At 40.2% G+C, this 17,679-nt stretch overlaps 1 protein-coding gene across 4 annotated transcripts in view; it reads left to right on the forward strand.

Moving 5' to 3' along the window:
- The window catches only part of NUMB (numb homolog (Drosophila)), a 35,930-nt gene extending 18,718 nt beyond the window's left edge, over window positions 1-17,212 (forward strand). For 2 of the 4 annotated variants that reach the window (XM_010284819.1, XM_010284820.1), the window contains 7 exons: window positions 5,082-5,156; window positions 7,025-7,165; window positions 8,686-8,887; window positions 11,092-11,394; window positions 13,226-13,375; window positions 14,229-14,372; window positions 16,159-17,212. In XM_010284819.1, the coding sequence (XP_010283121.1) occupies window positions 5,082-5,156; window positions 7,025-7,165; window positions 8,686-8,887; window positions 11,092-11,394; window positions 13,226-13,375; window positions 14,229-14,372; window positions 16,159-16,874 (1,731 nt within the window). In that variant the 3' untranslated portion in view covers window positions 16,875-17,212. The remainder of the gene's footprint in view (window positions 1-5,081; window positions 5,157-7,024; window positions 7,166-8,685; window positions 8,888-11,091; window positions 11,395-13,225; window positions 13,376-14,228; window positions 14,373-16,158) is intronic. The other 2 variants (XM_010284821.1, XM_010284822.1) reach the window with 1 other exon arrangement.
- Window positions 17,213-17,679: the final 467 nt, after the last annotated feature.

Here is a 17,679-nt window from a genome sequence, read left to right on the forward strand (position 1 = left end):
AGGCAGTGCCTGTAGACCTCTGAAAGACCTCTCTCTCATTTACCTCTCATCTCTTCCCTAATTCTGCGTTTAAAATTCCTGTAAAACATTTTAATTTAGTTTTCATGTGGAGTTAATCTAAGGTATGGCTTCTGAAGTATCTTGTTACAGAATGAATCTTGGCTCACCTGTTACTATCTAACAGGCTTTTAGCTTCCATATATACAAAAATCTTTTGGAGCAGATTATTCTCTGGTCACAAATTTGTTTTGCCTTTGCTTGCAGAGTAAATAAAGTGGTTTTGGTTTTTTGTGGTTTTTTTTTTCTGTTGTTGTTTGTTTGTTTTTTCGTGGTGGGTTTTTTTTTTTTTTTCAGCTGCTCCTTTTTCACCTTTCACTTGGATAGTGGTACATGTCACAGAGGGACAGCTGTTTCCCCAATCCAGGTTTCTTGCTATGATCTGGCAAAGCACGCATCTAAAGTGTAGTGATAGTGAAGGGCCAAAAATGCCGAAGGTGGGAGCTCTGTCAGATTAATTAGATCATTCCCATGTGCTAACAAAATTTGAGGGCTGGAATCTACACAGATTGGAGTGAAAACATGCTGTTTGCTTTACAGTTGAAAATGCTAACAACTACTTAGAATTTGTTTAAAACAAACAGAAAAATCCCCATCTCAACCTGATCAGATGTTAGATTTTTTTTTCTGCTTGCTGTTATTAACTTATGTTAGGATACATAAGAAAGTAAAGATATAAAAGGACAGAGCTTTGCATAACACTTAAATCTGTCTTTTACTTTTTTAATTACCTATTAAATATGCCAGCTTCCCTTAGTAGCTTAGTAGCTACTTAGTACTTACTAAGGTACTATCATCTTAGTAGCTTTTTTATGAAGTCCAGTACTTTGCCACAGCCTTGTAGGTTTGCTTTGCCTTTTATTATAATATTTTCCCAAAGAGGGACCCACTTCTACTTCAGCCTGTGAAGTTTCTTTAGTTAGGACTGAAACCACTTAAATCCATCGTGTTTAGACATCCCCACAGCGTCAGTATGGCAAGTGCCTTTATTACAGCTTTGGCCTGCAAGGGTAGGCCAAATCTAGAGGAAAAACTGCAAAAAAAGGGACAGCTCTTCTCTTATTAATATTTGAGAAATACTAATAACTTTAATATCTTTTGGCTGTCTCATCTATAATTTCTCCGCAGATGCCTTGCATTGGGATTAATATAATATTCCAAACTGCAGAGCTGCTTAAAACGCCCTGCCAGCTTTCAGAAAGTTGGTCTAGACAGGTTTGCTTCTTTCCCTGTCCATATTTTCTCCCTGCTAAAAGGTAAACCTGATGGATTTGTGTCCAGAAATGTTCAAGTGTTTAGTATTGAAAATACTCTATTTTCAGCTTTAAATAAAAATGAGTGTCTGCTGATAGCTCCATGTTAAGCTTCTGCAGTTTTATTTTGCGTAGCTAACCCAACATAACCGAACCAACTGCCTTTTTTGGCAGCTCTTCATGTTTTAAAACTAAATCTTTTCTGTTGTAATGAATAGTGGTACAGATTGGGTGATCTTTCTCATGTTTTGCTTCCACCAAGTGTGTGTATTTCTCATCATGCAATACAGAGTCTGAAATGAAAAATTTTCTTTTTCATTTCAATTAATTTCAATTACCCTCAGGCTCCAGATATATCTTACATCTGTTTGTAAGTCCCAGAACAGAATAAAATAGGCAGAAAGACTAGAAACAATTTAGAAGTATTAAAAAAATGCATTATTGGGCAACTTTTAATTCTGCTCTGGTATCCTTAAAACTTTATTTTCCAACTTAAACTGTAGCTGCAGCTTATCTCCACGTTCCTATCACTTCTCACAGTGAAATTGTCGTGACCCATACTGCCGATTAGGAAATGTACATTTCGGATTTAGTCCACTTTTCCTTTTATTCTCCCCCCACCAGTGCATGCCCATATCTGTTGGAGAGGCTTCCCTTGTGCCCAGCCTGCGGTGGTCCTGCTTTGTCTTCAGGCCTTGTTGTCTGTTTAGGGCGAATGCCTTGCCCTTCCTCCTGGAGACCTCTGAGGATGCTGAAATTAGTCCAGATAAGGAGTCTCGTACCGGAGCAGATTGCTGGCCTCCTCAGAAGTGCTGAGCGCAAGGTTTCTATCAGGGCTGACTCAGCACTGACAAATCAGGCTCCCGGGAGTCGGTGCCACACGTGGCTCTCCTCCAGCAGTGCTGTCATCTGAAAGCTCTTGAATATGAAGACAAGCTACTGATATGGATGTCTAGATGAGTCCCTTGGTAGCAACATTTAAGACCACGCTGTTCCAGTGGATATTGGCCATTTGCTTTAAATACATTAGTTTGAAGTCACCTATACCTTTCAGTGTTTATTACACAAGCTGCGATTCTGCATTGGGGTTCACTTCCCATGCAGTATCTTGCATCTGGTCTGGTCTTTGTCCAGCGTTTGCTAGGAGTGCAAAGGCTCATATTTACTTTCTAATCATGATATACTTGGCAATATCCCACCCATAATAGAGTCGTACTCTGATTTGTATAGCCAATATAAACTGATTTTGAGAGAATTATGTTCCTTTATACATCACCTGTAGGCACAGATAAGCTGAGATCCCATCAGTAGATGGGAAAATCGTATGTTGCCCAACAGTAGTAGCTGTGGGTTTGGGTTATAGGACTTACCCCTTCTAAGCACTGTATCCACTATAAATCTAGAAGAAGGAATTGGGAGATAAAAGTGTGTTTTCTTTTTCTCTTAGCATCGCAAACCCATGTTTGGTTATCTCGCATGAGGAACCTTATGTTTCCAGTGGGAGAGGAGGACTTGACAGCCCTTTAGCCTTTTCATTTTATGCTGAGAAACATGAAGTTCCATGTCTTAGCTACTTCTAAATCCTCATTTGGTAAAACAGCAGGTGAGGAGTAGCTCTGCTGAAGATCAGTACTGCTTTATGAAGTTCCCAGCTTAGTTAAACTTGATTTGTTTAATACAAACTTCAGGAACTGTTCACTATTTCTGCAGAAACAAGGTTTTTATTGTTTGCTGTGGAAAGACATGTATCTCAGTTTCAAATGGTGGTAATCTAAACCGCACAGTTACCTTGCAGGCATTGTCTTCTCTTGATTGTTTGTATTTGCTTGAAATATAAGCTGTTCGTAGTCTTAAAATCTATAAGAAACTGGTACTCCTTTTTAAAACAGTTCAAGGAGACAGACATCTACAAACAATTTGTTTTGGGGATTAATAAGGACTTTTAGCCTATGGAAGCTAGCTGAGCATTGAAAATACAAGCTATATTTTGTGGCATCAATATTTACTGCCTTTTAAGACCCAAAATTAGAAGTGACTTTTAAATGCTGCAATATTTTTAACACACATGATGGTAAATTTAAGTACAACTTCCTCCGTGAAGTATATTTTTTCTGTTAGGCATTCCAGAATCTGACAGTTTTACTTTAAACCTTCTCTGGGGTATCCAGCAGGCTAGATGGACATTTAGAAAGTTGCTTCTGCAAGCACTTCTCTGTAGCTTGCTTTCATACTGTGCTTATTTTCTCTCTTCTTCTCTTTTAATCGCTCTTCCATACAAGTCAGTGCCATTCCCAGTTCTCACCAAGCTTTTTGAAAATGCTCGGGTTGTCATTGCCGCTTCTGAAATCGGGTCAGATAGTTCCTCCCCAGAAACAAGCAGAAGTCCTGCCAGGCCTGTTTTCTTCACACTTGCTGCTTTCTCTGAGGGTGAAACCGATGTGATGTAACAGGAGACTTTTCACTTCAAGATATTTCATCCTTACAGTGTTAAAATCAGCGTTGCAGACTTTGAACATGTGGTAGCTTATGCCAGAATGTGTCCTTGTTCCATTACTTGCCATATAAATATAAATTATATACATCTGCAATGAACTATTAAAAAAATTAAATAAACTGCAATTCTGAAGCCATTAGCTGATACCCCCTCATCTTTTGTTGTTGTTGCTGTCTTCACTCCCTGCAGTGCTCCGTGGTGGGTGTCATTAGCAGCCACAAACTATGTAAACCCAGTGCTTCAAAAAAAGTTATAGAGGGAATAGTTTATTATCTGGCTTAAAGTATGGGGCTTGTGAATTAAAGTAACACGTTAAAAAAAAAAAAAAGATTATTTTTCTAGTAGTAGTTCTGTGTAACAACCAGTGAAATTATGTTGACATCTTGTACCTATCTTCTGCTCAGTGAATTAGTTTCAGAAGAATATTGTGTCAAGTGTTTATACTGTTTTCTGTAACTTTCCCTTAAAAAGTAAACAGTCCAGAAAGAATCCGTAGTTTAGATGGCTCCTGAAGCCTTCCTGTGTTTCCCACTTTTACTTACCCTCAGCCTGTGGCAGCTGAAAGTTCCCACAGTCAGGTTTTGGATAAAAGCCAGACCACTCCTCTGCTGCGTCAGCCTGCCACACACTATTGCTTTTTCAAGATACACACCAAATGGTTAAGAAATCATATTTTTCTACCTCTCTTCCAAGATGTGACATTTAGCTCTTAAAGAGTTAGTGAAACATGTTTGGATGATTGATGTTAGCATTAAGCTTATAAGACAGTAACTGATGATTTTTTGGGTGCTTTTAACACTGGTTTAAGGTGATGCCATGATTCTGCCATGCGACTATTGGGGCAGAGGGTAGGGCTGGTGGAAATATCAGGTAAGAATTTTCCTATGTTTAAACTTGTGCTAAAGCAGCTACCTGTGGTGTAACTCCTTATGAATTAGTGTTTTCTGACTCTGTAGTGGAATTCTTCACCCACTTGGTCAGTCTTGAATTCTCTACTGTCAGTGGACGTACACCCTATTTTCACCCCCACCTGTCCTGTGCCCTCTCCCCATCCCCACGATGTGCTGTTTCTGAAATACTGGCTTTGGCTTGGTTCTCTGAATGTTTTGCAACTTGGATTGAGTATCTGGCTTTGGGCACCCTACTGACCGTGGACTTCACCTGCACTTAATGTTACGGTTCTTGGAAAGGGGAAGCGGGTGGCAGTCTGAAGCTGTTGGCGTAAAACTGTGGTTTTTTTCTTTCCCCCCTTTTTTTTTTTTTTCTTTTTCTGAAAGTCTGGGAAGAAAGCTGTTAAAGCAGTCCTGTGGGTTTCGGCGGATGGACTCAGAGTTGTAGATGAGAAAACAAAGGTCAGATTTCCCTGGACAAAAGTTTTAAATCTCTCTATAATAATGTATGTGCTATAACTTTAAATAGACACCAATCTTTATGTTAATGCAAGTGTTGGTATTTGAAAGGAAGACTAAAGTGTATAATTAGTTTAATCATTTCTTGCTTTCTACATAGATATATGCCTGCTAATTTTTTTTTCCCCAGTTAATGCCACACTTCTCTCAAGACACATTTCATAAAATGTGGCAGATAGCACAAGCTTGGAATTTTTTTTGTTGTATTTACCCTTTTTTTCCCCTGTTAAATTCTGTTGACACTGAACTTGGCGAGTCTCTTGACTTTGTTCTGCACCGCTGCAGAAGGCTGCCATAGTAATACATGAGCGAACTCATGTTAATCAATGTAATTTTCAGTGCTTCCAAATCCTACAGTGGGTATGAATGAACAAGAGCTAGCTTCTAAAAATGCAATGAAGAGAGTAAATGAAATAAGGGGGTTGTGCTTTCAGACTCAAGCTAAATAGTAACTGAGTATCAAATTCAGTAATTTCTAATTCTAATATCTAAGCTGTTGGTCCAAAGTGGAAGAATAATGTATTTGTGGCATCCTTCTAGATTGTTTTACAATTTTGAAATAGCACAATATGTACTACCAAGACGCCTGTGTGCAAGTAATAGCAAACAATTCTTGGTTCTACCTAAATGTAGGCAATTAGAGATAAGAGCTTTAGGCTTGCCTCTATAAGTGTACTAGTATTTTAAAAGATGGCATGGCTGTTGGAACAATTTTTACTCTCATTAGTTTGAAATAAATTCGTATTATATTCATGTCATTTAACCCTTACTTTGTCAACCTAAAAGATGATTTCTGCAAGCCAACATTGAGAAGCAGGTAGAGAGAATTCATATGCCTCTGCAGTATGACTGCCTGTCAAATACTTGCCCTGTGGCTAGACTTCTCCAGGGGTGCTGTTATGGTATGGTTCATCCGTACTAAAGCTTCTGTCTCTTAAGAATTCGTTTCTAATACAAACATACTGATGTAGGTGAATTCAGTCTACTGATTGCTTCATTTAAAAAAAATAATACATGTATTATTTTTAGAAATGTTACTGCATATAGCTAATCTTTTAAAATTGAATTTTAATACATTGTGCAGACTCTGGAGGAAATTAAAAGTATAGGACTTAAAAAGAGAATATGCTGTTGCCTCCTGGTGGTTGAATACATGAGCACAGGTGCCAAGTACCAACCAGAAGAAACAATTTTGAAAAAAATATTGAAAACGTAATTTTGAATGCAGATAGTATAGTTTAAGAACTATGCTATGTCCTTTTTAGAAACACTTCCCCATCAATCTGTGGGAACAAATCAGGGGTGTTTATCAAACACCAGTGGTGCTGGTGCTTTTCCATTGCATCCGTGCTTAGCTAATTGACAGATCAGCTTTTGCTTTTTGTGTAGCAGCTGTGAGACGTTTTCACACTTGCAGACCTCTCCCATAAGTTTCAGAGTTGTGTTTTAACCACAGTAAAGGTTCTTTGACTGCAAGATTACTGAGGCTGCTGGGGGGGGCGGGGGAGTGAGCTCCATAGTCTAGATGAGAGATCTTAGGAAATGTTTGGGACCCTACATTCTTAAGTGGTGCCTTGGCACAATTATACCAAAAGTAGCTGGTGAAAAATGTCATCTGTCCTTTTTGTTTCATACTGGGAATAGATTCTGAGTTGTGAATTTGTTGACAGATAATTATAGCCACATCAGGTTATCCTCTTTTTAGTATAACTCATCTTCTTGCATTTAACACTGAAAATTACTTGTTCAAGTGTTTCTCCCTACTTCCTCACGTCTTTTATTGTGTGGGGGGATTTTTTTTTTCCCTCTAGGATCTTATTGTTGATCAGACAATAGAGAAAGTTTCTTTCTGCGCACCAGACAGGAACTTTGACCGGGCATTCTCATACATCTGTCGAGATGGCACGACGAGGCGCTGGATATGCCACTGCTTTATGGCCGTAAAGGACACGGTAAGTTTAATATGGTGTGTGTCCAACTTTTCCAGCTTCTGTCTGGAAGTTATGCTTGGAAAAATTAACTACCTAGAATACTGCAATATGTTTTGACTTCAGCTAAAATAGTACTTAGTCCTTGAAAATTATTTTAGTTCTAATTCTTTATATCTGAATTATTTGCCATCTCTCTGTGGTGTCGTCTTGTGGAGAGAAACGTTGCCCAGCATGTGTATAAATGGAATGCAGTCAGCCTCAGATATCTCTAGCAGAAGGGAACTACTCTTCTAAAAATAGACAGAAGATATTCTCATCTGAAAATGTATACAGCCAAAAACTGAAACAGCAATGACAGTTTTTCCAGGATAAAATCATAGTGAGTAAATACAGACTGGTTATGAATGCAGCCTCTTGTATGCGAATGTTATCTTGAATGGTGGAAAGTCATTTGAATGTTAAGGGATGGAGCTAAACTGAATTAAATTAGCAGCCTGTTTGCTTCCAAGTGATAGAATTTTTTCCAGTAGAAGGTTTGAAAGTAAGTTACCTCTATCAGTCTCTTGCTGTGTAGACTTAAGTTATTTATTTAACTCCCTGATCTGGCCTTTTCCTCTTTCTGCTTTTTGTTGAATCCTGCCTATATTGTACAAAGTGCTTGAAACCTCCTGCAAATTCATTGCGTGAACTCCACATAGCTGCATGTTCAGAGCAATTGTACTTGACAATTTATCTTTTTTCTCTAAAGAGAAACAGTGAAGTTAAAAATTCCCCAGTTAAACTTATGTTAGAGCTGGAGCATTTCTATTTTCACCTGTGAATAACAGGTGAATTCACTTACTGGTGATAACAGATGAGTTGAGCTACTGGTGGTAATAGTGCCTCTGACTCAACTGTAGCCACTGTATGAGCTGGATTGCTGGACTTCCTCCAACTTGAATTTCCTTTCCTTATTGCAGTTATTGGACAGTGGATCCTTTTGACCTCACTGGTTGATAATGGAAGTGCTTTTCAGAAGGCACTCTTAATACTAACTTGTGCATTTGGTCAGGGCCATTAAGAGGTGTAAGTAGTCACCATTGTACTTTTAATTTTCATGCTTGCACACAACAGTAGTGTCTCCCTGAGCCCCCTCTAAACTTTCTCCATCTGAGAATAGCACTTACCTGTCCTTCAGAACTTACACCTGCTTAAGATGGCTTCACAAGAGTTTCTTTGTGCACAAATGTACCCAGAGGCAAGGGATCCGTGCAGGCACGTTATCGCACTAGCATCTTAGTAGCAGTTGAACTAAATAGATCATCCAACAATCTCTTTCATTTCTGGGTGGCCTTCTTGAACACTGCCTGTGCATTAGTAGGTGGGAGTCTTTATATATCAGGTTTAATTTTAGAGCCATACAAAAGGTGGCCAATTACAGCAGTTCTTTTTAATGCCTTAATTAGATTCCTTTTGTAAAGGCAGGTTATCACTTTGCAATGCTTGAAGCACACGTATGTTTCTGTTCCAGTTACTGTATGACGCAATGTTGTCTTATACAGGGGGAAAGGTTGAGTCATGCCGTGGGCTGTGCATTTGCAGCATGCCTGGAGCGAAAGCAGAAGCGAGAGAAGGAGTGCGGAGTGACTGCCACCTTTGATGCCAGCAGAACCACATTCACTAGAGAGGGGTCATTCAGGGTCACTACAGCTACTGAACAAGCAGAGAGAGAGGAAATTATGAGACAGATGCCGGATGCTAAAGGTATGGGGTGCAACTTGCACAATCATCCGTAGCGAGCAAAATCAGCACTGAGGTGAATTGGAGCCTGTGCAAGGATTGAGCCTTAACATCCTTGCAACATTCCCTCTCTTCTGTACAAATCATATTCCCAGACGTTTGTCACTTCACAAGGTGAAAAATGCTCCCAGATTCACTCATGGTGCATTTTCCCACATCTCCTCTAGAAAAAGTACAAGTGGCTTCATTTGCAAAAGCTGCTTCTGCTTTGTGTTGTCAGCCTGCTTTATGGCAGAGAACACCATAGGTACCTTACTAAATTTCTAATATACTTATTAGAAAAATGTTATAAAAATATAACAGGTTTGCCAGACATGAAGTAATCCTTTTTGTAGCCTAAAGCTTATGGTAAACGAACAGAAAATTATACACATTTTTCTTAGAAAATAATGTGGCTTTATTTTTAAGGCAGGTTACAAAGTGTATGTACAGAGTTCTGTTGCATGAGGGAAGAACAGGTCAATCACAGTGTGCTTTCTAAAACAACTAAACCAAAACAACCCCCTCCCCATAAAACACGTAACTTTTGCACTGTTAATTACATTCAAAACTAGTAACTAACTGATTTGAGAGGAGTTAGTTTTTATTTTAGCCACTTAAAATGTCATTTAAAGTGTTCTCAAATTCAAGTGAAAGTAGAACTTCTTACCCAAGTTCTACCACAGGTGGTGGAGTTCTACAGCTAACAAAAAATTATTATAAATATTGCCTGTAGCCCTCTTTACAGTGGAGTTAAACTTTTGTTTGAGGGTTTCACAGCAAGTTTTATGCTGCCACTCAATTGCAAAACTTTTAATCTTCATTTTCATCGTCCATCTGCTTGTTCCCATGTGTTAGTTTTAGAATGTGCTAAATGAAGCTTAAACACAAGGCCTTTGTTACTTGAGAGCATGAGTCAAACTCTTGACTCAATGAAGGTGTGTGAAATCCTTTCCAAGAAAGACTGATTAGAAAAGTTTCACTTGAATGAGCAGCTGCAACTCATGGGTACTGAAGCTTGCAAGACAACATAATTAGTTCCTCCTACCATTCCAGCTCCTCAGAAATCTCTAGTGTGACTCCTTTTTACCAGACTTCTAGTTATTCTGTTGATGTGTCAGCAAAAAAAGTCATTGTTTTTCCTAAAACACTTGGAAAGCAATATAGGTAAAATAAGAGTTCACACCAGGACAGTGAGATTTGAAATCCCTTTTCCTGCTGTGTTGATGAGCTGTGTTTATTACCCCCAAAGCCAATTCCCTGAGTTTTCCTAGAGATGGAAAAATCCCCATTGCTGTTCTAATCACAGGTGTCACGATTTACACTAAGCTTAATCCTACATTTCTGCCATTAGGCCTGGTTCACAGAAGCACTGTGGTGCTCTGCAGAACCCTGCAAAATGAAGCAGCTGACTTTAAGTTGGAGGAGCTTCCAGAGCCACTAACTAGTGACCGGGTGGTAACATACAGATAAATTCAGGGAAAGTGACACGGGAACTCCCTGTAAATGCGGCTGGTGTTAGCAAGGCCTGTCAGCTCAGAGGCTGGATCTGCTTTGCAGCACGCTTCCATCTATCTGTAATGTATTTCCTGGAGGAGCTGGGGAGCTGCAGCCTGAGCGCTGAATGCAGCCCACCCTGTTAAGTGCTGCTGCTGCCTTTGGCTGGCTGAAGCTTGTGCAGGGTGTTTGGCTGCTGCTGCTGATTCTGCAGGGGTAGGAGGGTGGCCTTTAAAAGAAGGTCCTAGTTCTGTTCCCTGCTGCTGCTGAGCTAAGCCATCCTAAGTAACTTAACATAGTTTGTAGTAATATTTTGGCCATAGTTCTCTGTGAGGCAAAGTAAAGGTCTCAAACACACAGTATACTTTTCAGTCTTAATCATAAAGGAATTGCAGGTATTTCTAGAGCTGCAGTCTCAGGAATAGCTAGAGAGAATGGATACATAAGGCCATCATTTCCATGAAGTGGCTAGCCTTAGTAAGCTTTGCTTTGGAGACTTGGATGTAATGTGACATGGTGAAGACAGTGAAGGTACACAGAAATTATTTTTCTGCTATGATGTTAGTAACATGTTGGAAGAGTACTAGTTAGAGAAATTGCAGGAATTTGCATTTTGAAAACAAATGGGAGTAGGGGCAGGCAGTTGAACACTACTTTGCGTTACTCTTCTAACCTCACCCTGTTTCCTCCAGCAGTTGAAACAGAAGTGAAAACAGTAGCAGCAGGTGCTGCACCAAACAATACTGCCCCCTCTTCTGGCTCACCAACCTCTCCTACTGCTGAAGCTGCTGCCTCTCTGGATAAAGAAATGAGCAATCCCCACGCTATTCCACGGAGGCATGCCCCTATAGAACAGCTTGCCAGGCAAGGGTCTTTCAGGGGCTTCCCTGCCCTTAGCCAAAAGATGTCTCCTTTTAAACGCCAGTTGTCTTTGCGAATAAATGAGCTGCCTTCAACAGTGCAAAGGAAGACCGATTTCCCCATGAAAAACTCAGGTAAAACCAATATAGTTCCGGTGAAACATTAGCTTAAATTGTCTCTTCCTCCTTTCCTTCTCTATGACTTCAAATAACTCTTTGCTTTCTAGCAAATTCTTCTTCCTGCCTCATGTGTATCATTTCTCATGAATAAACATCACCATGTCAGAAAACTTCTCCTTTGGGAATAGGCAGGAATTTCAAATGTGGTATTCACACACAGAAGGCAAACGGTTCTAATTGCTACCTGAAATATTGGAGCACAGCTTGAAGTGCTCCAGGAATGGGTGTTGGTGAATCAGTAGGTGCTGGCTCTTCCCTCTGAGTCACTGAACCAGTTCCTCTGCTTAATGCCAAGGCATCTTGAGAGACAAATCCCTTTAAGGCCTTAACCACTTGTCATGGGATCATGTGATGCTTTTCTGCAGTCTGTCCTTCTGCCTGTCAGAATTATTCTTTTTAAGAGCAATGAAATGGATTTTCACCTTGCATTAAAAGAAACTTTACTGTTTAGGTGGCTCAGCTGGCTGTATCAGTAATGGGTGATACAGTTTTCTTGTATCTACTTTCTGGTAGTGGGGTTTTCTAGAGTCACCCCAACATAAACACCTGGAGTGCTCTGTACCTAATGTCCTAGAAACCCCTTAGCTAGGCTCTCTTGCAGGCCAGCTGTACTCTCACTTGGCAACAGAACTAGTTTTAAAGTTCTAAGCTTTAAAGTAAAAATTACTGTGGCAAAGGCAAAACCAACAAAAATACTTAGCCTGACTTCTCTTCTAATCCTTATTTGGTGACTTGTGCTTTAAGACCGGTACTGAGTTTATCACGTTTACAGTAATAGTGCACTGCTTACTGGTGATGCTCACTGAGCACACTATAATCTGAGTTTTTAATGATTCATAACATTTCTGACGCATGTTCCCATGTATGCTGCTGCCAGTGCTGCTTACTGTCACACCACACGTGCTGTATTGGAATATCCCTCAAAGACTCAGTTTTTGGGCATGCCTCCCCCTGAATTTTAAATATGGTGCATGTTGTGTCCAGACATCTTATTTTTTTCCAATATTATTTATTTGTGCTTAATTATGCCTGCTTATGTCAGTTCTGTGCAACGAAGGACTGATGATCAGTACTTTCGAAAAGCAGAGCAATTAGTAATAATGAGAACATCTGGTAAGTCAACAGTTTTACTCCAGATGTTACTTTATCCACATTATGCTGATACTTGGTTTAAAACTGAGTGTCCATTTTATTAGAGCATTCAGCTTTTGCTTTTCATAATTCTACCACAGAAGCTAGGGATTTCAGCTACCGCTGAACTGGAACAATCAATGTTCTAACTCCAGACCTAACTTGCCACTGCACATTGCTGTCAGCACATTTAAACTTCATCCAGTTACTGTGGAAGTATGTTGTTGGAACACTTAAATCTATCATAAGTATTTTAATTTCACGGAGTGATAAATCTTAGTGCCAAATCCTTGAGATGTTTAGCACTTTAATATTGAAAGATTTAGATCTCTACTAAAGCTATAGAAACCCCTTTTATTTTCTGAAATGGACATCCTCTTGCCTTAACACAGAGCAGCAGTAATAACTGACTTGAAATCTGGAACATTCACCTCCTTACCCTCTTGTCTTAGTCACAAAATACACTAACGTGGCATTCTATCTCAGATCAGGACTTCAACACTGATTTAAAAAAAAAAAAGCTGTCATGCAGATCAGTAGCAGGAACATCTAGGATGTAAGGGAACTAATTATATTTCCATTTCACATTAGTATTTGTAAACTGTTTCTGGTATCCTTTAAACTTCCAGTTTAATTCATTTTGTTTACATTTTAGTCCCTGAGGTAGAAGGGGAAACGGACAGCATTAGTGCCCTGTGCTCGCAGATCACCAGTGCTTTCAGCACACCGTCAGAAGATCCTTTCTCTTCAGCCCCCATGACAAAACCAGTGACAGTAGTCGCACCACAGTCTCCTGCCTTTCAAGGTTGGTGATTTCTTTGCGTGCTGTGGTCATGCTGGATGAGGCTTGAATGCACATAATGTTGCTTTCCAGTAACACATGGTCTTAATTTCTTGTGCAAGTCCTGTTACCAGTATTTTGGGGGAATGCATCCTGCTTTATTTATCTTGTCTGTTTAGTTTTTCTGTGTGTTTGTTTTTAACAAGAAGTTCATGCACCTACCACACGATAGTTACCTGTAAAAGGGACTGGCTTTGAGTTAATGGCTGTTTTAACATTCTGCCTCCTGAACTGCAAAAACCTTAATGACTGTGTGTCACAGGAACCAAATCCCACAAGGGAAGAGATTTTGTGTCACCACATGATTACTGTTTTTCACACAAACTCTTAGATAAGTTGTGGAGAGATGCCAACTATAGAACTCATAGCAGCCTCTAATCTTCATTTCACTGATATGCTTTTATACAAGTTGTGTGAAAAAAGAACCTCTCCTTGTTAAATGTAGTTATTGTTAGTTTGCATCTAAAATCTGTTCCTCTTTGAATCTAAATTAATCATACAGTAACTTCTGGTGAGCTATATCTCTTCTTTACAAAAACAACAAGTTTAACTTCCGTTGGTTATCAGAACTCAAGAGCTCATCGGGTACGTAAAATCCACCATCCCACAATTCTGTTAACAAACGTTGGCTTGGTGAAAAGGATTTTACTAGCTTTATTGACTTCAGTCCAATTTGGCTAGTTTACACAAACTGCTGTCATGTGGAAGGGTCTAATATTGTTGTATGTTGATAGGTATGACATTGCCCACTAACGTTCCAGTCACGTGCATGCCTTGCATGAATTAATTGCACTGATGTTGTCTGCTCCCATTTTAGTTAATGGCACTGCCTCTGCCTTCTGTGTGCTTGCTGCTAAACCATCCCAAGCTGCTGTAGTGTCCACTGCTATGCCAGTTCGTGAAACCAATCCTTGGGCTCATGCTCCTGCTGCTAATACTGGAGCTGCAGCCATGGTCGCTGGTAAGATTGGAAGTAGATCTGGTGCGTTGCTATGAGAACTTGGATCAAAAGCATAATTGAGCCCTTGAGACAATTGTCAATGCCACTTAATGGCAAGTGGAAGGAACGCTAACAAAAGCCGGAAGTAGTAGCCTTTTGCACAAGTGGATGGAGGGAAACGATGAACTCACTGGTTCTGGGTCTATAAGCTGGACTGATTCTTCTTTTAGCAGCATTTTAGAAAATCCAGTGCTTAAAGAGGAAGTAATGAAATATTGTGTGTTTGGGGGTGAAGGGGAAAGAACCTGTATGTCTACCCAAAATAATTTTTTGTGTGTTTTTTCCACTAACGTATATAAGGAGAGATTAAGTTGGTTGTTTAAAGGCTTTAGAGGTTTATTTCTTCTATTTAGTAAGTTTAATCTGTCCCTCCAGTCCTTGTCTATAGTTACATATAAGGTAAGGTGGTACTTTAAATAGCTGTCACTTGTGTGGACATGTATGTTAGAAGGCTACAATCAAACTAACATAATTTCCTGGTGTAAGCTCAATTCAAAAAGAGTGAGCTTACACTATTACTACACTTCCTTACTAACTATTTTCACTTTGCTAGTGAAATAGTAGGTTCTGCTTGGCCTTGTAAGAGTAACAGCCATTTTCAGTAAGTCTTCCCCCATAAGAGAGGGTCTCTAAGCTCTGCCTCCAACAGTTCCCATTGTAAAGACAACAGTAAACTGATCTTTAGCTAGTGTTTAACTAGATCAGGCTGAATGAAGACTATTGAGCAGTAACGGTTTTCCACTTCTCCAAAATGTCAAATGAAACACATGAACTGCAGAGCCAGCTCTAGCATTCCTGGTTGCTTTGCTCATCACGTTGGAAACCTGGCAAGGCCCTATGGGAGGCAAAGAGAATTTGAAAATGTAGGGAGAAGGAAAACAAGAATTCAGCTGTCAGGAGACAGTTTTGAAACTAGGGGAGGAATGGAAATGATGGTGGTTTTGGATTTTTTTTTTTTTTTTTAAATCATTGAAGATAAGATAAATGTGTTAAAATCAGAGCTGGTTTTATAGAATAAAAGTCTAAAACGCTAAGTGTTGAACATTGCAAAAGAGTTTGAGAGGTTAACAGCCTGAGTTATATATGAAAAGAGTAAGGGAAGACTGAGTGGAGATGGAAGAATGTAAAGGATTCAATAGTAAGTCCAGTTTACATATCATATAGTAATTTGATTAGATGTATTGCCTTAAATGTTCCTGTGTATCATAGTGAATATTCACACTTCACTTAAGTGTTTATGGGACAGAAAAATGAATGTTGTCTTGAACTCCCAGTACCATTACGTTACTGTCCTTTAGAGGGTAAAGCCTTAATTTAGGAAACAGAGCAAATGAGTCTTAAAAACAGCTTTTTATAGCTTTGTCTTCTAACATTCCACCAGTCCTGAGTTGCACATTCAGAAACTGCTACTCCCCAGTTAGAGGAATTAGTGGTTATAGACGAGATCATTGCCACTAAGTTATAAGTGCAGGCAGCAGCTCTCCAGAATGCCCTAAAGTCTCAGAGATCTGCTATGAATGAAAAGAAAACATTTTAGTGAAGAAACTCTTCTCTACCCCTTCTTGACCAATGTCTTCCTATAACAGAAGTATAGTGGATGCATAAAGATGCTTCTAGTGCTGGTAGCAGTCTTTCAACGGTGGAGGGAGCAGGCCTGTCTGTTCTTGCGTATATCCTCCAGCCTTCCTAACCGACAAAAGGGTGATGAGTGGAAATATTAATGGCTTCCCCATGCTTTCCTTCCCAGGCACCGAATGGAGCAGCACCTCCTCAGGTGCAGCCTCACCAAGTCTGTTCCAGGGAAATCACAGACGTACTCCCTCAGAGGCAGACCGCTGGTTGGAAGAGGTCTCAAAGACTGTAAGAGCCCAACAGCAGCCAACCCCAACCCCAGCCCCAGCCCCACAGCCACTATTACAGCCTCCTCCAGCAGCTTCCCAGTCAGCACCAGCCTTCCCAGTCAGCACCTTCATTGCGCCTCAGCCTGTGCCGGTGGGTGTGGTACCACCCATGCAGCCAGCATTTATTCCAGCTCAGCCCTATGCTGTAGCAAACGGGATGACCTATGCAGCCCCAAGCGTACCTGTGGTTGGAATCACACCTTCCCAGATGGTAGCCAACGTCTTTGGCACCGCAAGCCACACTCCAGCAGCCCATCCGCATCAGTCACCCAGTCTCGTCAAACAGCAGACATTCCCTCAGTATGAAAGCAACAGTGCTACGACCAGCCCTTTCTTCACTCCACCTGCGCAGCACAACGGCTCTGCAGCTTTCAACGGAGTCGACAGTGGCAAATGGGCTGCAGAGGACAAGCATTCGCAGCCTCCTGCAGCTGCTCCGCAGGTAGACCCATTTGAAGCACAGTGGGCAGCACTAGAGAGCAAGGCAAAGCAGCGCACTAATCCCTCTCCAACTAACCCCTTCTCAAGTGATTTACAGAAGACATTTGAGATTGAACTTTAAGCAGTCCTATGGGGGGTGGATAAATTGTACATTAGAATAGAGGGATAAAGGGAGAAGAGGGGACTGCTTCTGATCAGTTTGCTTTGATAATCCCAAAGGTCCCTTCAAAACAAAAATGAGTTAGAAAGAGGAAGCAATTATGGGGAGGCTATAAACACACAGAGAAATTAATGTGCAGTTCTTAAAAGGAATCCTGGAGCCACCCCAGTCTGCATTCCCTCCTCACTTGGAAAGCTGGAAGTCAAACAGAGCAGAGGCAGGCACCCAGCCCCGAAGCCTGTTCCGCAGCAACATCAATGATCTCACAGAAAGGGAGGCAGATTTTGTACTTGTGTCCTTCTGATGCCCTGTGAGTCCTGGAGTGGGGGGTGGATATGGGTGGGAGACTGTCACCTGCTTAGCAAAAAGCTAGGTTTGTGGGAAAAGTTGAGCTTCCATTTTGAGTAACACAGTGAATATTATATGTAAAGAATAAAGTAAAGCCAAAATCTTTATTTTTATGCATTTAGAATATTTTAAATAGTTGGATATTAAAAGCTGTATGAGTTGTAAGTAATCTTGCCAAAGGTTAAAAAAAGGGGGGGGTTGGATGTAAGAAATTGTACATAAGATTGATTTATCTCTGATTCTTATTGTAAGTAATATTGGGGGGTGGGGTGGAAGAAGGGGCTCTAGCTTGTTCTTGTATCTGTTCATTGTAAGTAACATATTGCAACAACAATCACAACCAATAAGTCACTATATCGTAGTTTTAAATAAAGAAAATTAAAGAACAGTATTGTCATGGTTTGAAAACCATGGGGAA

The sequence above is a fragment of the Phaethon lepturus genome, unplaced genomic scaffold (assembly GCF_000687285.1).
Source record: "Phaethon lepturus isolate BGI_N335 unplaced genomic scaffold, ASM68728v1 scaffold1944, whole genome shotgun sequence".
NCBI lineage: Eukaryota > Metazoa > Chordata > Aves > Phaethontiformes > Phaethontidae > Phaethon > Phaethon lepturus.